This window comes from Anomaloglossus baeobatrachus, chromosome 3 (genome assembly GCF_048569485.1).
Source record: "Anomaloglossus baeobatrachus isolate aAnoBae1 chromosome 3, aAnoBae1.hap1, whole genome shotgun sequence".
Classification (NCBI taxonomy): Eukaryota; Metazoa; Chordata; class Amphibia; order Anura; family Aromobatidae; genus Anomaloglossus; species Anomaloglossus baeobatrachus.
The window spans coordinates 251,353-273,844 of NC_134355.1; the positions used below are offsets into that span (position 1 = coordinate 251,353).

Genomic DNA, 22,492 nt, shown 5'->3' on the forward strand with positions numbered 1-22,492 from the left:
CAGACTGCTGTTTGTCCTGGTATGTGCTGTTGTATAGTGTGGGAGGCGTCCTGATCTGATTTTTTTTGCTCCCCCACAGATTTGATAAGTTGGTCTATGTTGGGTTAAATGAGAACCGTAACTCCCAGCTGAGAGTCCTGGAAGCCATAACACGCAGGTGAGTAATACTCTCATCATCCTGCAGGTGAGTAATACTCTCATCATCCTGCAGGTGAGTAATACTCTCATCATCCTGCTGGTGAGTAATACTCTCATCATCCTGCAGGTGAGTAATACTCTCATCATCCTGCAGGTGAGTAATACTCTCATCATCCTGCAGGTGAGTAATACTCTCATCATCCTGCAGGTGAGTAATACTCTCATCATCCTGCAGGTGAGTAATACTCTCATCATCCTGCTGGTGAGTAATACTCTCATCATCCTGCAGGTGAGTAATACTCTCATCATCCTGCAGGTGAGTAATACTCTCATCATCCTGCAGGTGAGTAATACTCTCATCATCCTGCAGGTGAGTAATACTCTCATCATCCTGCAGGTGAGTAATACTCTCATCATCCTGCAGGTGAGTAATACTCCCATCATCCTGCAGGTGAGTAATACTCCCATCATCCTGCTTTCATCCTCATCTAGTCTCAGAAATCTGGGGGACTCTGCTCTGTATTTCTTTCCTCACTGCACCTATCACTGTCTGTCACTCCCACACCGTCCTATCCCTACAGTGTATTTTCTTTCCTCACTGCTCCTATCACTGTCCCTCACTCCCACACGTCCTATCCCCACAATGTATTTTCTTTTTCCTCACTGCACCTATCACTGTCCCTCACTCCCACTCCGTCCTATCCTTAGTGTATTTTCTTTTTCCTCACTGCACCTATCACTGTCCCTCACTCCCATACCGTCCTATCCCTACAATGTATTTTCTTTCCTCACTGCACCTATCAATGTCCCTCACTCCCACACCGTCCTATCCTTACAGTGTATTTTCTTTTTCTCACTGCACCTATCACTGTATGTCACTCCCACACCGTCCTATCCCTACAATGTATTTTCTTTTTCCTCACTGCTCCTATCACTGTCTGTCACTCCCACACCGTCCTATCCTTACAGTGTATTTTCTTTTTCCTCACTGCACCTATCACTGTCCCTCACTCCCACACTGTCCTATCCATACAATGTATTTTCTTTTTCCTCACTGCACCTATCACTGTCCCTCACTCCCACACCGTCCTATCCCTACAATTTATTTTCTTTTTCCTTACTGCACCTATCACTGTCCGTCACTCCCACACCGTCCTATCCCTACAATGTATGTTCTCTTTTCCTCACTGCACCTATCACTGTCCCTCACTCCCACACCGTCCTATCCCTACAGTGTGTTGTCTTTTTCCTCACTGCACCTATCACTGTCTGTCACTCCCACACCGCCCTATCCCTACAATGTATTTTCTTTCCTCACTGCACCTATCACTGTCCCTCACTCCCACTCCGTCCTATCCTTAGTGTATTTTTTTTTCCTCACTGCACCTATCACTGTCCCTCACTCCCACACCGTCCTATCCTTACAATGTATTTTCTTTTTCCTCACTGCTCCTATCACTGTCCCTCACTCCCACACCGTCCTATCCTTACAGTGTATTTTCTTTTTCCTCACTGCACCTATCACTGTCCCTCACTCCCACACCGTCCTATCCATACAATGTATTTTCTTTTCTTCGGCGCTCCATTGGGAGACCCAGACGATTGGGTGTATAGCACTGCCTCCGGAGGCCACACAAAGCAATTACACTAAAAAGTGTAAGGCCCCTCCCCTTCTGGCTATACACCCCCAGTGGGATCACTGGCTCACCAGTTTTCTGCTTTGTGCGAAGGAGGTCAGACATCCACGCATAGCTCCACTGTTTAGTCAGCAGTAGCTGCTGACTTTATCGGATGGAAGAAAAGAGGGCCCATATGGGGCCCCCAGCATGCTCCCTTCTTACCCCACTTGTGGTTCGTAAGGTTGAGGTACCTATTGCTGGTACGGAGGCTGGAGCCCACATGCTGTTTTCCTTCCCCATCCCCCTGAGGGGCTCTGAGGAAGTGGGATCTTACCGGCCTCCAAGCCCTGAGGCCGGGCTCCGTCCACAGACCCATTGAACCTGCTGGATAAGGAGCCGGGGTACCGTTCAGGGACAAGGCCTTGCAACTTTCAGGTACTCTGTGTCCCCGTACAGACAGGCACGTACACGCCAGACTTGCTGGGTGTGTTAGTGCGCCGGGGACAGTAGCGCTCCACGCTGGGGTTTGAGTCACAGCAGCTTAGCTGTGTGGATTCATGTGCTGGGAACTACCGCGCCGGCCACTCTCGGAGCGGCGGCGCGGCTGGGACTTGTAGTGCGCCGGGGACTTAGCGCCGACCGCGCTTTTACGGCGGCGGCGCTTATAAATTTAGTCCCCGGCTTTTGCGGCCTAGCTCCGCTTCGTTCCCGCCCCCTCCCTGTCAATCAGGGAATGGGACAGACGCTGTGCAATCGTCAGCGCCGAGGGCTGGAGCCTTATTTACATGCTCCAGCCCTCTCACTAGGCACAGTGGGACGCAGGTTTCCCGCTTTTGGTCTGAGCACGCCCAGGGCCCGCCCCCCCCTCCACAGGACGCCGGCAGCCATTCCTGCATGCAGTCTGGCTGGAGGACGGACACAGGCTCTGGGAGACCCAGACTAGGGATTTCTGGCGACCACACACCCGCGTTTAGCGGGCGGTAAGCAGCACATTAGTGCTGGCCCCACTAGTGCCACAGTGTGTATTGGTGTACTTTTTCCTGTACCAGATATATATATATATATATATATATACTGCACTGTACGGTCGCTTCTTGGCTGTATACCCCTATATTGCTCTGAGGAGACAGCAACATGTCATCCACAAAACGCAAGGGTGCCAAGGCACGGGCTGTATACACTGCTTGTACAGCATGTGGGGCTAATCTACCAGCAGGCTCCAACGACTCTCATTGTGTGCAATGTTCAGTCCCAGTGGCACTTCGTCAGCCAGAGCATATGGTGGTGGTAGCCCAGGCAGAGGCGCCTGTGAACCCTGCCCCGGTGACGGGGACAGAATTTGCAGTCTTTGCTGATAAAATGTCTGTGACTATGACAAAAATCCTGGAGACCTTGCAGTCCAGGCCAGTTGCTCAGACCATGGACACTGCTGTGGCTATGTTCCCAGGTCCCCCTCAGTTGGAACTAATCCGTACTTCAAGGGGGTCCCAGGCATCACAGGCTGAGGGCTCTGACTCTGATGACAGTCCCAGGCCGCCTAAGAGAGCTCGCTGGGAGAGACCCTCCACGTCGTCACGCGGGTCAGGGTCTCAGCGAGAAGGGTCTCTATATGATGAGACAGAGGTGGGTGATCAGGAGTCTGGTCCTGACACCGCACTCAATTTGGATACGCCAGATGGTGACGCCATGGTAAACGACCTTATAGCGGCCATCAATAGACTGTTGGATATTTCTCCCCCAGCCCCTTCTGCAGAGGAGGCAGCTGCACAGCAGGAGAAATTCCATTTCCTGTATCCCAAGCGAAAATTGAGTACTTTTCTGGACCACTCTGACTTCAGGGAATCAATCCAGAAACACCATGCTTATCCGGACAAGCGTTTTTCCAAACGTCTGAAGGATACACGTTATCCCTTTCCCCCTGACGTGGTCAAACGCTGGACCCAGTGTCCAAAAGTGGACCCTCCAATATCCAGGCTTGCGGCTAGATCCATAGTTGCAGTGGAGGATGGGGCTTCACTTAAAGATGCCAATGACAGACAGATGGACCTTTGGTTGAAATCTGTCTATGAAGCTATTGGCGCGTCGTTTGCTCCAGCATTCGCGGCCGTGTGGGCGCTCCAAGCTATTTCAGCTGGTCTGGCACAGGTGGACTCTTTCTTAAGTCCAGCAGTGCCGCAAGTGGCGTCCTTAACTACGCAAATGACTGCGTTTGCGACCTACGCTATCAATGCGGTACTAGAATCTACGAGCCGTACCTCAATGGCATCCGCCAACTCTGTAGTTTTGCGCAGAGCCTTGTGGTTAAAAGAATGGAAAGCAGATTCTGCTTCTAAAAAATGTTTAACCAGCTTGCCATTATCTGGAGACAGACTGTTTGGTGAGCAATTGGCGGAAATCATTAAACAGTCCAAAGGTAAGGACTCTTCCTTACCCCAGCCCAGATCAAGCAAACCTCAACAGAGGAAGTGGCAGTCAAAGTTTCGGTCCTTTCGAGGCTCGGGCAAGTCCCAATTCTCCTCGTCCAAAGGGACTCAGAAAGAGCAAAGGAGTTCAGATTCCTGGCGGTCTCACTCACGCCCCAAGAAAGCAACCGGAGGTACTGCTTCCAAGGCGGCTGCCTCATGACTTTCGGCCGCCTCCCTCCGCATCCTCGGTCGGTGGCAGGCTCTCCCACTTTTGCGACATTTGGCTGCCACAGGTCAAAGACCGGTGGGTAACAGACATTTTGTCTCACGGGTACAGGATAGAGTTCAGTTCTCGTCCTCCGCCTCGGTTCTTCAGAACTTCCCCACATCCCGACCGAGCAGATGCCCTTCTGCAGGCGGTGCATTCTCTAAGAGCAGAAGGAGTGGTGGTCCCTGTTCCTCTTCGGGAACAAGGACAAGGTTTTTACTCCAATCTCTTTGTGGTGCCAAAAAAGGACGGCTCATTCCGTCCTGTTCTGGACCTAAAACTGCTCAACAAGCATGTGAACGCCAGGCGGTTCCGGATGGAATCCCTCCGCTCAGTCATTGCCTCAATGTCTCAAGGAGATTTCCTAGCATCAATAGACATCAAAGATGCTTATCTCCACGTGCCGATTGCTACAGAGCACCAACGCTTTCTACGCTTCGTGATAGGAGACGACCATCTTCAGTTCGTAGCTCTGCCATTTGGTCTGGCGACAGCCCCACGGGTGTTCACCAAGGTCATGGCGGCAGTGGTAGCAGTCTTGCACTCTCAGGGACACTCTGTGATCCCTTACTTGGACGATCTACTTGTCAAGGCACCCTCTCAGGAGGCATGCCAACTCAGCCTGAACGTTGCACTGGAGACTATCCAGACGTTCGGATGGATCATCAACTTCTCAAAGTCAAATCTGTTACCGACCCAATCACTGACGTATCTTGGCATGGAGTTTCATACTCTCTCAGCGGTAGTGAAACTTCCGCTGGACAAGCAGCGGTCACTACAGACGGGGGTGCAGGCTCTCCTTCAAAGTCAGTCGCACTCCTTAAGACGCCTCATGCACTTCCTCGGGAAGATGGTGGCGGCAATGGAGGCGGTTCCGTTTGCGCAGTTTCATCTGCGCCCACTTCAATGGGACATTCTCCGCCAATGGGACGGGAAGTCAACATCCCTGGACAGGAAAGTCTCCCTTTCCCAGACGGCCAAGGACTCTCTACAGTGGTGGCTTCTTCCCACCTCATTATCACAGGGAAGATCCTTCCTACCACCGTCCTGGGCGGTGGTCACGACAGACGCGAGTCTGTCAGGGTGGGGAGCAGTTTTTCTCCACCACAGGGCTCAGGGTACGTGGACCCAGCAGGAGTCCACCCTTCAGATCAATGTTCTGGAAATCAGAGCAGTGTATCTTGCCCTACTAGCCTTCCAGCAGTGGCTGGAAGGAAGGCAGATCCGAATTCAGTCGGACAACTCCACAGCGGTGGCATACATCAACCACCAAGGGGGGACACGCAGTCGGCAAGCCTTCCAGGAAGTCCGGCGGATTCTGATGTGGGTGGAAGCCACGGCCTCCACCATATCCGCAGTTCACATCCCCGGCGTAGAAAACTGGGAAGCAGACTTCCTCAGTCGCCAGGGCATGGACGCAGGGGAATGGTCCCTTCACCCGGACGTGTTTCAGGAAATCTGTCGCCGCTGGGGAAGGCCGGACGTCGACTTAATGGCGTCCCGGCACAACAACAAGGTCCCAACCTTCATGGCACGGTCTCGCGATCACAGAGCTCTGGCGGCAGACGCCTTAGTGCAAGATTGGTCGCAGTTCCGGCTCCCTTATGTGTTTCCACCTCTGGCACTCTTGCCCAGGGTGCTACGCAAGATCAGATCCGACTGCAGCCGCGTCATACTCGTCGCCCCAGACTGGCCACGGAGGGCGTGGTATCCGGATCTGTGGCATCTCACGGTCGGCCAACCGTGGGCACTACCAGACCGACCAGACTTGCTGTCCCAAGGGCCGTTTTTCCATCGGAATTCTGCGGCCCTGAACCTGACTGTGTGGCCATTGAGTCCTGGATCCTAGCGTCTTCAGGATTATCCCAAGGGGTCGTTGCCACCATGAGACAGGCTAGGAAGCCCACGTCCGCTAAGATCTACCACAGAACGTGGAGGATATTCTTATCCTGGTGCTCTGCTCAGGGAGTGTCTCCCTGGCCATTTGCATTGCCTACATTTCTTTCTTTCCTGCAATCTGGGTTAGAAAAAGGTTTGTCGCTCGGCTCCCTTAAAGGGCAAGTCTCGGCGCTATCCGTCTTTTTTCAGAAGCGTCTGGCACGACTTTCTAAGGTACGCACGTTCCTGCAGGGGGTTTGTCATATCGTACCCCCGTACAAGCGGCCGTTAGATCCATGGGATCTGAACAGGGTACTGGTTGCCCTCCAGAAGCCGCCCTTCGAGCCTCTGAGGGAGGTTTCACTTTCTAGACTATCACAGAAAGTGGCTTTTTTGGTAGTGATCACATCTCTTCGGAGAGTGTCTGAGCTAGCAGCGCTGTCATCCAAGGCTCCCTTCCTGGTCTTCCACCAGGACAAGGTAGTGCTGCGACCCATTCAGGAGTTTCTCCCGAAGGTGGTATCCTCTTTTCATCTTAATCAGGATATCTCTTTGCCTTCTTTTTGTCCTCATGCAGTTCATCGTTATGAGAAGGATTTACATTTGTTAGATCTGGTGAGAGCACTCAGAATCTACATTTCCCGCACGGCGCCCCTGCGCCGTTCGGATGCACTCTTTGTCCTTGTCGCTGGTAAGCGCAAAGGGTCGCAGGCTTCCAAGGCCACCCTGGCTCGATGGATCAAAGAACCAATTCTTGAAGCCTACCGTTCTGCTGGGCTTCCGGTTCCATCAGGGCTGAAGGCCCATTCTACCAGAGCCGTGGGTGCGTCCTGGGCACTACGACACCAGGCTACGGCTCAACAGGTGTGCCAGGCAGCTACCTGGTCGAGTCTGCACACTTTCACCAAACATTATCAGGTGCATACCTATGCTTCGGCGGACGCCAGCCTAGGTAGAAGAGTCCTGCAGGCGGCAGTTGCCTCCCAGTAGGGGAGGACTGTCTTTGCAGCTCTAACATGAGGTATTTCTTTACCCACCCAGGGACAGCTTTTGGACGTCCCAATCGTCTGGGTCTCCCAATGGAGCGCCGAAGAAGAAGGGAATTTTGTTACTTACCGTAAATTCCTTTTCTTCTAGCTCCTATTGGGAGACCCAGCACCCGCCCTGTTGTCCTTCGGGATTTTTGGTTGTTTTTCGGGTACACATGTTGTTCATGTTGAATGGTTTTCAGTTCTCCGACGTTACTTCGGAGTGAATTTGTTTAAACCAGTTATTGGCTTTCCTCCTTCTTGCTTTTGCACTAAAACTGGTGAGCCAGTGATCCCACTGGGGGTGTATAGCCAGAAGGGGAGGGGCCTTACACTTTTTAGTGTAATTGCTTTGTGTGGCCTCCGGAGGCAGTGCTATACACCCAATCGTCTGGGTCTCCCAATAGGAGCTAGAAGAAAAGGAATTTACGGTAAGTAACAAAATTCCCTTCTTTCCTCACTGCACCTATCACTGTCCCTCACTCCCACACCGTCCTATCCCTACAATGTATTTTCTTTTCCTCACTGCAGCTATCACTGTCTGTCACTTCCACACCGTCCTATCCCTACAATGTATTTTCTCTTTTCCTCACTGCACCTATCACTGTCCCTCACTCCCACACCGTCCTATCCCTACAATGTATTTTCTTTTCCTCACTGCAGCTATCACTGTCTGTCACTTCCACACCGTCCTATCCCTACAATGTATTTTCTTTTTCCTCACTGCTCCTATCACTGTCTGTCACTCCCACAACGCCCTATCCCTACAATGTATTTTCTTTCCTCACTGCACCTATCACTGTCCCTCACTCCCACACCGTCCTATCCCTACAATGTATTTTCTTTTTCCTCACTGCTCCTATCACTGTCCGTCACTCCCACACCATCCTATCCCTACAGTGTATTTTCTTTTTCCTCACTGCACCTATCACTGTCCCTCACTCCCACACCGTCCTATCCCTACAATGTATTTTCTTTTTCCTCACTGCTCCTATCACTGTCCGTCACTCCCACACCATCCTATCCCTACAGTGTATTTTCTTTTTCCTCACTGCACCTATCACTGTCCCTCACTCCCACACCGTCCTATCCCTACAATGTATTTTCTTTTTCCTCACTGCACCTATCACTGTCCGTCACTCCCACACCGTCCTATCCCTACAATGTATTTTCTTTTTCCCCACTGCACCTATCACTGTCCCTCACTCCCACACCGTCCTATTCTTACAGTGTATTTTCTTTTTCTCACTGCACCTATCACTGTCCCTCATTCCCACACCGTCCTATCCTTACAATGTATTTTCTTTTTCCTCACTGCTCCTATCACTGTCCTTCACTCCCACACCGTCCTATCCTTACAGTGTATTTTCTTTCCTCACTGCACCTATCACTGTCCCTCACTCCCACACCGTTCTATCCTTACAGTGTATTTTCTTTTTCCTCACTGCACCTATCACTGTCCCTCACTCCCACACCGTTCTATCCATACAATGTATTTTCTTTTTCCTCACTGCTCCTATCACTGTCCCTCACTCCCACACCGTCCTATCCATACAATGTATTTTCTTTTTCCTCACTGCTCCTATCACTGTCCCTCACTCCCACACCGTCCTATCCATACAATGTATTTTCTTTTTCCTCACTGCACCTATCACTGTCTCACTCCCACACCGTCCTATCCGTACAATGTATTATCTTTCCTCACTGCACCTATCACTGTCCCTCACTCCCACACCGTCCTATCCCTACAATGTATTTTCTTTTCCTCACTGTGCCTATCACTGTCCCTCACTCCCACACCGTCCTATCCTTACAATGTATTTTCTTTTTTCCTCACTGCACCTATCACTGTCCGTCACTCCCACACCGTCCTATCCCTACAATGTATTTTCTTTTTCCTCACTGCTCCTATCACTGTCCCTCACTCCCACACCGTCCTATCCATACAATGTATTTTCTTTTTCCTCACTGCTCCTATCACTGTCCCTCACTCCCACACCGTCCTATCCATACAATGTATTTTCTTTTTCCTCACTGCACCTATCACTGTCTCACTCCCACACCGTCCTATCCCTACAATGTATTATCTTTCCTCACTGCACCTATCACTGTCCCTCACTCCCACACCGTCCTATCCTTACAATGTATTTTCTTTTTTCCTCACTGCACCTATCACTGTCCGTCACTCCCACACCGTCCTATCCCTACAATGTATTTTCTTTTTCCTCACTGCTCCTATCACTGTCCGTCACGCCCACACCGTCCTATCCCTACAATGTATTTTCTTTTTCCTCACTGCTCCTATCACTGTCCCTCACTCCCACACCGTCCTATCCTTACAATGTATTTTCTTTTCCTCACTACACCTATCACTGTCTGTCACTCCCACACCGTCCTATCCTTACAGTGTATTTTCTTTTTCCTCACTGCACCTATCACTGTCCCTTACTCCCACACCGTCCTATCCCTACAATGTATTTTCTTTCCTCACTGCTCCTATCACTGTCCCTCACTCCCACACTGTCCTATCCCTACAGTGTATTTTCTTTTTCCTCACTGCTCCTATCACTGTCCCTCACTCCCACACCGTCCTATCCTTACAATGTATTTTCTTTTTCCTCACTGCTCCTATCACTGTCCCTCACTCCCACACCGTCCTATCCTTACAATGTATTTTCTTTTTCCTCACTGCTCCTATCACTGTCCCTCACTCCCACACTGTCCTATCCCTACAGTGTATTTTCTTTTTCCTCACTGCTCCTATCACTGTCCCTCACTCCCACACCGTCCTATCCTTACAATGTATTTTCTTTTTCCTCACTGCTCCTATCACTGTCCCTCACTCCCACACCGTCCTATCCTTACAGTGTATTTTCTTTCCTCACTGCTTTTATCACTGTCCCTCACTCCCACACCGTCCTATCCTTACAGTGTATTTTCTTTTTCCTCACTGCACCTATCACTGTCCCTCACTCCCACACCGTCCTATCCTTACAATGTATTTTCTTTCCTCACTGCACCTATCACTGTCCCTCACTCCCACACCGTCCTATCCTTACAGTGTATTTTCTTTTTCCTCACTGCACCTATCACTGTCCCTCACTCCAACACCGTCCTATCCTTACAATGTATTTTCTTTTTCCTCACTGCTCCTATCACTGTCCCTCACTCCCACACCGTCCTATCCCTACAATGTATTATCTTTCCTCACTGCACCTATCACTGTCCCTCACTCCCACACCGTCCTATCCCTACAGTGTATTTTCTCTTTCCTCACTGCACCTATCACTGTCTGTCACTCCCACACCGTCCTATCCTTACAGTGTATTTTCTTTTTTCTCACTGCACCTATCACTGTCCGCCACTCCCACACCGCCCTATCCCTACAATGTATTTTCTTTTTCCTCACTGCACCTATCACTGTGAGTCACTCTTACGTCGCACTCTCCCTATTCTATATAGCCAATACTTAGCATGGCTGCCACGGCTCTTGAAGTGCCCACTTTCTAAAATCTTACTAATAGTGCACTGCAGTCTTTTAACAAGCTTTATTCGGGTGACAAATCTGAACAGGATTTGGACGTACAGTAATAATCCGGTGTTTGCTGTTCAGCATCGGACACAAGGTGTTCTCTACAGACACCGAATTTTACAGTTCAGTTTCGCTCATCCCTACTAATGACTCAGTTTCTGGCAGGTTCTCTCTGGACCCCGCAGTGGACCTCACTCATGTCTTACAATCCTGTCCTGCTGCACTGACTGGGGCCGACCTGTATGCTCTGTGCGCAGACGCCATGATGAGCGCCATCAAAGACCAGGTCCGCCACCTACAGGAAGGTGAGGAACATCTTCTGCAGCAGGGGACAGTGGAAAGAGGTCAGGTTTTAGCTTATAAGTGGGAGACCTGTGTGTGTGGTGTGCCCTCACCCCAGAGACCCCCCCCCCCTATGTAGAGACTTGTGTGATGTGTCCTCACCTCTGAGACCCCCACCTATGTGGAGACGTGTGTAGTGTGCCCTCACCCCTGAGACCCCCACCTATGTGGAGACGTGTGTGTGTGTGTGTGTGTGGTGTGTCCTCACCCCTGATACCCACCCTATTTAGAGTCTTGTATGATGTGCCCTCACCCCTGAGACATCCCCCTATGTAGAGACTTGTGTGATGTGTCCTCACCCCTGAGACCCCCACCTATGTGGAGATGTGTGGTGTGCTCTCAACTCCGAGACCCTTACCTATATGGAGACGTGTGTGTCGTGTACCCTCACCCCTGAGATATCCACCTATGTGAAGACGTGTGTACTGTGCCCTCACCACTGAGAGATATCCACCTATAGGGAGACATTTGTAGTTGTGCCCTCACCACTGAGACCCCACCTATGTGGAGACGTGTAGTGTGCCCTCACCACTGAGACCCCACCTATGTGGAGATGTGTGTAGTGTGCCCTCACCACTGAGACCCCCACCTATGTGGAGACGTGTAGTGTACCCTCACCACTGAGATATCCACCTATAGGGAGACGTGTGTAGTTTGCCCTCACTACTGAGACCCCCGCCTATGTGGAGACGTGTGTAGTGTGCCCTCACCACTGAGACCCCCACCTATGTGGAGACGTGTAGTGTGCCCTCACCACTGAGACCCCCACCTATGTGGAGACATATGTAGTGTGCCCTCACCACTGAGACCCCCACCTATGTGGAGACGTGTGTAGTGTGCCCTCACCACTGAGATATCCACCTATAGGGAGACGTGTGTAGTGTGCCCTCACCACTGAGACCCCCACCTATGTGGAGACGGGTGTAGTGTGCCCTCACCACTGAGATATCCACCTATAGGGAGACGTGTGTAGTGTGCCCTCACCACTGAGACCCCCACCTATGTGGAGACGTGTGTAGTGTGCCCTCACCACTGAGATATCCACCTATAGGGAGACGTGTGTAGTGTGCCCTCACCACTGAGACCCCCACCTATGTGGAGACGGGTGTAGTGTGCCCTCACCACTGAGATATCCACCTATAGGGAGACGTGTGTAGTGTGCCCTCACCACTGAGGCCCCCACCTATGTGGAGACGTTTGTAGTGTGCCCTCACCACTGAGATAACCACCTATTGGGAGAAGAGTGTAGTGTTCCCTCACCACTGAGACCCCCTTCTATGTGGAGATGTGTGTGATGTGCCCTCACCACTGAGACCCCCAACTATGTGAAGATGTGTGTGATGTGCCCTCACCACTGAGACCCCCACCTATATGGAGACGTGTGTAGTGTACCCTCACCACTAAGACTCCCACCTATGTGGAGATGTGTGTGATGTGCCCTCACCACTGAGACCCCCACCTATGTGAAGATGTGTGTGTGATGTGCCCTCAGTCCTGAGACCCCCACCTATGTGGAGATGTGTGTGATGTGCCCTCACCACTGAGACCCCCCACCTATGTGGAGATGTGTGTAGTGTGCCCTCACCCCTGAGACCCCCACCTATAGGGAGACTTATGTAGTGTGCCCTCACCACTGAGACTCCACCTATGTGGAGATGTGTGTGATGTGCCCTCACCAGTGAGATCCACACCTACAGTGAAGGAAATAAGTATTTGATCCCTTGCTGACTTTGTAAGTTTGCCCACTGACATAGACATGAACAGTCTATAATTTTAAGGGTCGGTTAATTCTAACAGTAAGATAGACTATCCAAAATAAAATCCAGAAAATCACATTGTATAAATTATATAAATTTGCATTTTGCAGGGAGAAATAAGTATTCCCCTACCAATATACCAATATAAGTAGATCCCCTACCAACCATTAAGAGTTCTGGCTACAGACACTTAGTCGCTCCTAATCACTTTGTTACCTGCATTACAGACAGTGCTTATATTGTCCCCTGTATAAAGACTCTGGGGGAGAAGGAGAAACTGCTGGTGCAATAGTAAGAAAATGGAAGAAATACAAAATGACTGACAATCGCTATCGATCTAGGGCTGAATGTAAAGTCTCACCTTGTGGGGTCTCCAGGATCATGAGGAAGGTGAGAGATCACCTGAAAACTGCACGGGGGAACTTGTAACTGATCTCAAGGCAGCGGAGACCACTGTCACCAAGAAAACCATTGGTAACACATTACACCATAATGCCCGCAAAGTCCCACTGCTCATGCATCCGGCCCGCCTGAAGAAGGCCCATGTGCAGCCGGCCCGCCTGAAGAAGGCCCATGTGCAGCCGGCCCGCCTGAAGAAGGCCCATGTGCAGCCGGCCCGCCTGAAGAAGGCCCATGTGCAGCCGGCCCGCCTGAAGAAGGCCCATGTGCAGCCGGCCCGCCTGAAGAAGGCCCATGTGCAGCCGGCCCGCCTGAAGAAGGCCCATGTGCAGCCGGCCCGCCTGAAGAAGGCCCATGTGCAGCCGGCCCGCCTGAAGAAGGCCCATGTGCAGCCGGCCCGCCTGAAGAAGGCCCATGTGCAGCCGGCCCGCCTGAAGAAGGCCCATGTGCAGCCGGCCCGCCTGAAGAAGGCCCATGTGCAGCCGGCCCGCCTGAAGAAGGCCCATGTGCAGCCGGCCCGCCTGAAGAAGGCCCATGTGCAGCCGGCCCGCCTGAAGAAGGCCCATGTGCAGCCGGCCCGCCTGAAGAAGGCCCATGTGCAGCCGGCCCGCCTGAAGAAGGCCCATGTGCAGCCGGCCCGCCTGAAGAAGGCCCATGTGCAGCCGGCCCGCCTGAAGAAGGCCCATGTGCAGCCGGCCCGCCTGAAGAAGGCCCATGTGCAGCCGGCCCGCCTGAAGAAGGCCCATGTGCAGCCGGCCCGCCTGAAGAAGGCCCATGTGCAGCCGGCCCGCCTGAAGAAGGCCCATGTGCAGCCGGCCCGCCTGAAGAAGGCCCATGTGCAGCCGGCCCGCCTGAAGAAGGCCCATGTGCAGCCGGCCCGCCTGAAGAAGGCCCATGTGCAGCCGGCCCGCCTGAAGAAGGCCCATGTGCAGCCGGCCCGCCTGAAGAAGGCCCATGTGCAGCCGGCCCGCCTGAAGAAGGCCCATGTGCAGCCGGCCCGCCTGAAGAAGGCCCATGTGCAGCCGGCCCGCCTGAAGAAGGCCCATGTGCAGCCGGCCCGCCTGAAGAAGGCCCATGTGCAGCCGGCCCGCCTGAAGAAGGCCCATGTGCAGCCGGCCCGCCTGAAGAAGGCCCATGTGCAGCCGGCCCGCCTGAAGAAGGCCCATGTGCAGCCGGCCCGCCTGAAGTTTGCCAGTGAGCACCTGGATGATTCTGAGAGTAATTGGGAGAAGGTGCTGGGGTTAGATGAGACAAAAATTGAGCTTTTTGGCATTAACTCACCGCATTTGGAGGAAGAGAAATGCTTCCTATGACTCAAAGAACACCATCCCCTCTGTCAAGCATAGAGGTGGAAACATTGTTTTGGGGGTGTTTCTCTGCTAAGGGCACAGGACGACTTCACCCCATCAATGGACAATGGATGAAGCCATGTACCGTAAAATCCTGAGTGACAATCTCCTTCCCTCCGCCAGGACATTAAAAATGGATTGTGGCTGGGTCTTCCAGCACAACAATGACCCAAAATAAACAGCCAAGGCAATAAAGGAGTGGCTCAATAAGAAGCACATTAAGGTCATGGAGTGGCCTAGCCGGTCTCCAGACATTCATCCCTTGGAAAACTTATGGAGGAGCTGAAGCTTTGAGTTATCAAGCAACATCCTCAAAATCTTAATGATTTACAGATGTTCTGCAATGAGGAGCGGAGCAAAATTCCTCCTGACATCAAACCTCATCATCAACTATAAAACCGCCTGACTGCTGGGGGTCAACAAGGGGACGGCCACCAAGTATTAAGTCTTTTTTTTACCAGAGGGATCCAATACTTATTTCTCTCTGCAAAATTCAAATAAATGTATTCAATTTATACAATGTGATTTTCTGGATTTTATTTTTGATATTATATCTCTCACTGTTAAAATTAGCCGACCCTCACCTGAGACACCCACCTATGGGGAGAGGTGTGTGCTCGACCCCCACCTATGGGGGGACGTGTGTGGTGTGTCCTCTTCCTGTGCACACAGCTGCTGATGTACTTCCAGTTCTGGCCTCCAGAGCCCTCAGCTGTGTAAGCGGGCCAGTGTGTGATGTGTCCTCCCTGAGACCCCCACCTATGGAGGGACGTGTGTGTTGTGTCCTCGTGCGGTGCACACAGCTGCTGATGTACTTCCAGAACTGGCCTCCAGAGCCCTCAGCTGTGTAAGCGGGCCGGTGTGTGATGTGTCCTCACTTATGGGGGGGACGTGTGTTGTGTCACCTGAGACCCCCACCTATAGGGGGACGTGTGTGTTGTGTCCTCTTCCTGTACACACAGCTGCTGATGTACTTCCAGAACTGGCCTCTAGAGCCCTCAGCTGTGTAAGCGGGTCGGTGTGTGATGTGCCCTCACTTATGGGGGGGACGTGTGTTGTGTCACCTGAGACCCCCACCTATAGGGGGACGTGTGTGTTGTGTCTTCTTCCTGTGCACACAGCTGCTGATGTACTTCCAGTCTGTGCCTCCAGAGCCCTCAGCTGTGTGAGCGGGCCGGTGTGTGATGCTGGTGTTACTTCATGAAGGAGTTGTATATTTACCGGTCGGTGCTGTCTCCTCAGTGCGGAGGCCGCAGCTGTTCTGTTCTCACTTCTCGCTCCATCCTCTCTGCAGGTGCAGAGGCCACGGAGCTTGTCCTTCGTCTGGAGCATTTGGTGCAAGCAGCTGAGCGTCTCCAGCCGTCTGTGTCACAGAAAGAGCTGCAGCGATACGAGCGGATCCATAGGCACTTCTCATTGTCTGGTGGTGTACAGTGTGTATAACGTTTCGGACTCCCGTGTGCTGTGTGCCCTAGAAAATAAAGGTGGAGCCGCAGAATAAAAGCCCCCTCTCCCAGATCTGAAACTTTATGTACTCCTTCCTCTGTCCTGGCCAACATTAACTTTACACCTTCTTCTCCAGTCACCTCCAGAGCTGCAGTCACTATTCTGCTCTTACATCACTTCTTATCATCCAGTCCTCTTCAGAGCTGCAGTCTCTATTCTGCTGTTACATTGTCTTGTACTTTAGTCACACCCAACTTTGTGGGGTTCCTCTCACAGGATCTAACTCAGGATCAGTAATGTATGTAGACATTGACTGTACCAGCAAAATAGTGAGTGCAGCTCTGGAGTATAATACAGGAGGTAACTCAGGATCAGTAATGTATGTACACAGTGACTGCACCAGCAGAATAGTGAGAGCAGCTCTGGAGTATAATACAGGAGGTAACTCAGGATCAGTAATATATGTACACAGTGACTGTACCAGCAGAATAGTGAGTGCAGCTCTGGAGTATAATACAGGAGGTAACTCCGGATCAGTAATGTATGTACACAGTGACTGCACCAGCAGAATAGTGAGTGCAGCTCTGCAGTATAATACAGGAGGTAACTCCGGATCAGTAATGTAATGTATGTACACAGTGACTGCACCAGCAGAATAGTGAGTGCAGCTCTGGAGTATAATACAGGAGGTAACTCAGGATCAGTAATGTAATGTATGTACACAGTGCACATATACCGAGTGTTGGGGATTGTGTCACACCACTAGCTTGGAAACCCATACCCTCCATAGGGTTCGACCGCCCGAGTGTGTAGCCTGCTAGAAAGAGGATTTTAAGACAAAAGGCCTTGTAAGTTGGTAGCCAGGGAACCGGGCAAACCCCCAGTCAAGGGTGATCTCATCCACCCGCCCCAAATCTTCTCAAATTTATTTAAGGAGCCCTTGTTCTTGAACACAAATTGTTCTAGAGGGATTATAGCATTCACAAGGGCAATCCAAGAAACTCTAGATGGGGGTCGGGGATTCATCCAATTTAGTATTATGCCCTTTCGGGCCAGGAACAGGACCTTCTTAATTAGCAGATTCTCGGATTGGGACCAGGAGTTAGCATTCAATACTCCAAACAAGCAAGAGATCGGGCTCATGGGGACCACTTTGTCCAACACTGAGGAAAGCGCAAAGGTAACCTCTCTCCAATAGGAGTAGACAAAACAACATTCCCATATCATGTGCCAAAAATCTGCACCACCTCTCCCACACATGTCCGTAACCGTACTATTCATTTTGTTTAATCTTACAGGAGTGATATAGCTCTGATATAGTTGAATAAGTCTATTGTTAAAGGGGTGGTTCACCCATATTTTTTATTGTCTAGTTTGATATTATATTGAGAAACAATGTTTCTCTCAAATACCTTGTGTTGGCAATAGTGCCTGTGAGAGGCGCTATTGCAGGCCGCTGATCCCCGTCCAGTGACGTCACCGTCAAACGCTACACACGTCACATCCATGCAGCCGGCTGCAGTCTTCCAGACTCTGAGCGGTGTTTCACTGCTATCACAGCCCATCTGCTCTCTGCTCCCTCACAGCACAGCACGTCTCCTGCTTCTCCTCCCTCCTCCCTCACAGCACAGCACGTCTCCTGCTCCCCCTCCCTCCTCGCAGAACGCTGCAAGCAAGAGACGCGCTGTGCTGGGAGGGAAGAGGGAGGAGGAGCAGGGAGCAGATGGGCTCAGAATGCAGCCGGCTGCATGGATGTGACGGGTACGACACTGGACGGGGAACAGCGGTCTGCAATAGCGCCTCTCACAGGCAGTATTGCCAACACAAGGTATTTGAGAGAAACATTGTTTCTCAATATAATATCGATCTAGACAATAAAAAAAATATGGGTGCACCACCTCTTTAATTGCAGGAGAAACCAAGGTGTGAGATTCGACAATGTCGTCCCAAGATATATCATCTAACTCAGGAATTTTGGCTTTCCATTTCCCCATAACGGATAGAGGATTATTCATGGCCTTGGCCTGGATAAGGAATGAGTATAATTTGGAGATTAGGCCCCCGGGGCCCTGTGATCTAATGATTCCTATAATCGGGAATGAGGAAAATCTAACTCCACAACCAGAGAATTGAGCACGGAAAGCATGTCTGACCTGAAGGTATTGGAACCCATGAGAGTCCGGCAAATCATATTCAGCCTGCAGTTGCGCAAAGGGACAGAGCTCATTATCATGGACTATTGAGCTCAGGAAGATTATTTCACGACGACTCCACCCCGCAAAGCCCGGCAATCCACAGAAATGCGGGAGGTCCAAGTTGCCCCATAAAGGGGTCTCAATGGGCACATCCTGAAATCCAAAGATGGATTTAGCTTCCTTCCAAATCTTGGCCCCCAGTTTATGAAGGGGAAGAATCCGGCCCTCAGGGGCTCGCTTGTAGTCTGATAGTAGGGGTCATAGGAAATCCACCCCCGCGAGATCCGCCAGGAATCCCTCCGGGGAGCTACCCGCACCAGGCAATGTCCAGTACCCCAGATATTTTAACTGTCCAGCTAAATAATATATATATATATATAGGTCAGGAAGGGCCATACCCCCCAGGTCTTTCGGCTTTTGCAGTTTAGCTAATTGGATTTTAGATCTACAAGAGCCCCAGACAAAGGTAATCATTAAGGAATCCATGGAGCGAAAAAAGGACCGGGGATTCTGTACAAAGATATGCTGGGTAATATACAGACACTTCGGTTGTACTATCATTTTAAGGAGGTTAATCCTTCTCGCCACGGAAAGGGTGAGTTGGCTTCACCTGTTAAATTTGTCCCCAAAGTGTGTTAGGAGAGGAGCAACATTTCTAGCAATCATCTCTGTTGGGCTTTTCGTTAATATAATCCTCAGGTATTTAAACTGGTCGACTACCGGTATTCTACATATGTATGTATCTATCGAATCATCTCTACTGTTGGATAAGAATAGGAGATATGATTTTGACCAATTTATCACCAGGCCCAAGAACTCCCTGAACTGATCAATTAGTTCCACGGCTCTAGGAATGGAGGAGTCCGGATTGGAAGCGAAAAGCAGGAGGTTGTCCGCATATAGTGACAGACGTTCCTCCCCCTTTCCATGCCTCAATCCCTTGTACACTGGGTCCGCCTGAATGCGCACCGCCAATGGTTCCATGGCCAAGGCGAATAAGAGGGGAGACAGAGGGCACCCCTGCCTGGTTCCCCTCCCCAGGGAAAAGGTTTCGGACACGCCACCACCCACCTGAATGTTGGCCGTCGGCGCTTTATATATAATTTCAACCCATCGAATGAAATTATTGCCGAATCCAAATGCTCGCAACACCTCCAGCGGATAAGGCCACTCTATGGAGTCGAAGGCCTTAGCCGCATCCAATGAGAGCAACGCCCAATCCTCATCCATCTTTGCACCGGTCTTTAAGATCACCTGCGCCCTCCTCAGATTATCCGAGGTGCTCCTGCCCGGGATGAATCCAGATTGATCTCTGTGTATTATGGAGGAGATCACTTTATTGAGTCTAGTAGCCAGAATTCTCATAAGTATTTTGTAATCAGAATTTAACAATGAGACTGGTCTGTATGAGCCACAGTCCAGGGGGTCCTTATCCGGTTTCAACAATAGAACGATGGTGGCCTCGTACAAGGAGTCGGGCAACCGACCCATCCAGAATGAAGCCTCAATCGTTTCCAAGAGGGCTGAGGTAATCTCCCCCTGGTATTTAGTATAAATCTCTATCGGGAGTCCGTCAGGACCAGATGCCCTACCTTTATTAAGGACCCCCATCGCTTCCTGCAATTCCTCCAGACTAATGATCTCATCCAAAACCAGTCTCTGATCCGAAGTCAATCTGGGAAGCCTAAGGTCTCGCAGATATTCAGAGATCTCCTCCCTCGAGGAAGTCAGCCTGGACTCATACAAGCTCCTGTAAAAGGCCGAAAACACCTCCAAAATGTCATTGACGGAGGTGACAATTTCACCATTCGAAGCTCTGATCCTGAGAACCATGGGTGAGCTATTGGATTGGTGCACCAGGAATGCCAATAGGCTACTAGACTGGTTTCCCTGCTTAAAGTATCTCTGGTTCGTGAAGAAGACATGTCTTTTGGCCTTGTCCTGTAGGAATAGAAGGTATTGCCTTCCAGCCTGTAGCCAACGGGTTTTATTTTCCTCAGACGGGTCAGAGATAAATCTATGTTCCAATAATTTATTTTGAGCAGCCAAGTCCTGCTCTTACTTGGCCGCTTGTTTCTTGGTGTATGAGATGGAAGATTGGCAACAGCCCCTTAGGTATGCCTTGAATGCGTCCCAATAAGCTGAGTGATTTTCCTCAATAGAATTCATCTCAGTGCATGCCTTCATTTGGTCAGGAATCCTATCATTGGCTCCAAAGAGTGAAAGCCACCAGGGGTTAATTTTCCGAGATAATCTATGTGCCGTGCATCCCTCCCATTGAATGCTCACAACTACCGGAGAATGGTCTGAAACTGATCTAGGTAAATGGCATACCTTTTGTATATAAGAGCAAACCCTCTCATTCCCACATATGTAGTCAATCCTGGATAGGGAGTGTTTCCTAGGGGTGTAGCAGGTATATTCCCTCAAAGCTGGGTTATGGAGTCGCCACATATCACACCACCCCACCTCTTGGAGGAATGCACTCAATCTGGTTTGTATCATTTGAGGGATAGAGGCCTGTTGGGTACTGAATCTATCCAGTCCGGGGTTATTGATCAAATTAAAGTCACCCATGCAGAATACCAGTGCCTGAGGGTACTGAGAAGCAAACTTAGCCGCCTCATATAGAAGTGAAGTGCCCATCGTGGCAGGAATGTAGATGGCTAGGATCACCACCATTGATCCGTCTATGTGGGCTTGAACAAATACATATTTACCCTCAGGATCTTTTACTACCTTTCCCAGATCTCAACGCAGTGATTTATGAACCAATACCGATACCCCTCTGGAAAATGAGGAATGAGTAGAGTGAGCTGACCACTGAACCCATGGCTTTTTAAGAAATCTAACTATCTCAGACAGCAGATGAGTCTCCTGTAAGCATACAATCTGAGCTTTGGAAGTTTTGATGTGTGAGAACACTGCCGCCCTCTTCCTGGCCGTGCCCAGTCCCCTAACGTTCCATGTCATTAAATTTATAACCATTAGTAAATATCACCTGTGAAACTGAATAACGTATGTCAAGTTCTCAACCTACAGCTTAACTTGGGTAAACGTACCCCTAAACACTAGACACTTTGCTGCCCAACGCAGACGCCAAGAAAAGATTCAGTAGTGTGACCAGAAGAGAAATTCCCCTAGAAACGTCCAGGGTTAACTAACGTGGCTCGGTGTTGTATGGGGGAGTCCTCAATCAAGGACCTGAGCCACTCTTGCAGTCCAACTTATTACAACTATCTATTAACCAAATTAAATGAAATGTGAAATTATAAAAGTGGGGGAGTAAAGGGCCAAGAGAGGAGGTAAGAAGCAAAACGAGAGAGAGAGAGGGGGAGGAGAGGAGAAGGAAAAAGATGAGGGAGAAAGAGAGTAGAGAGAAAAAAAAATGGGGGGGAGGGGGAGGTGGTAGAGATTGGATAAAGGGATTGGTAAGGAAGAGGGGGGAGGGTAGTGGGGAGAAAGGGGATTTAAGGAGGATTAAGGAGAGGAAGAGGGATGGGGGATAGGAAAAAAGGTATCGGAATGCGTGGCAAGGGGCAGAGGGGGAAATGTAGAGTGGGGGAGATGGGGAAGTGGCTGGGGATAGGGTATGTAAAGGGAAAGGAAGAAAAATGAGTAAGAGTTGGGGCTGGGGGTGTGAGAGGATAACTAGGGGGTACATGATATGGATTAGAAGGAGATGATAGAAGAGGCCCAAAGGCCACGGAATGGAGAGGGGATGGGGTGGGGTGGGGTGAGTGTGAACTGATAGGATTAGGTGATGGATGGAGGTTGAGGGGGAAGGATATTGGGATGTTAGATGAGATTGGGGGGATGGGAAAGTGGGAAGGGGGGGAAGGGGAGAGGTATGAGGAAAGCAATAAGGCATGTATAACAATAATATACGGTAACCATAAACTTAATAAAGTCCTATTATTAGAACGCAATATTAGACTTAACTGCGATGCAAGCTATAACATTCCAAAGTAAGGATCCAGTCCAGCCTATGATTTGAAAAAAATATCTCGAGTCCTCCGTGCTCCGCTGCCGCGCAACGAAATAGCGATCGGGCCAGAGTCCCTTCCGGAGGGTGAGACTCCGAGCTTCCCGGTCAGGAGCCAAGGATCTCTGTAGCATGGGCGTCTAGGACGACT

General features: G+C 50.6%; 1 protein-coding gene across 1 annotated transcript in view; it reads left to right on the top strand.

Moving 5' to 3' along the window:
• The window catches only part of PEX6 (peroxisomal biogenesis factor 6), a 101,468-nt gene extending 85,228 nt beyond the window's left edge, over positions 1-16,240 (top strand). Inside the window, exons 15-17 of the mRNA XM_075338916.1 lie at positions 80-157; positions 11,034-11,173; positions 16,010-16,240. Of these exons, the coding sequence (XP_075195031.1) occupies positions 80-157; positions 11,034-11,173; positions 16,010-16,158 (367 nt within the window). The 3' untranslated portion in view covers positions 16,159-16,240. The remainder of the gene's footprint in view (positions 1-79; positions 158-11,033; positions 11,174-16,009) is intronic.
• Positions 16,241-22,492: the final 6,252 nt, after the last annotated feature.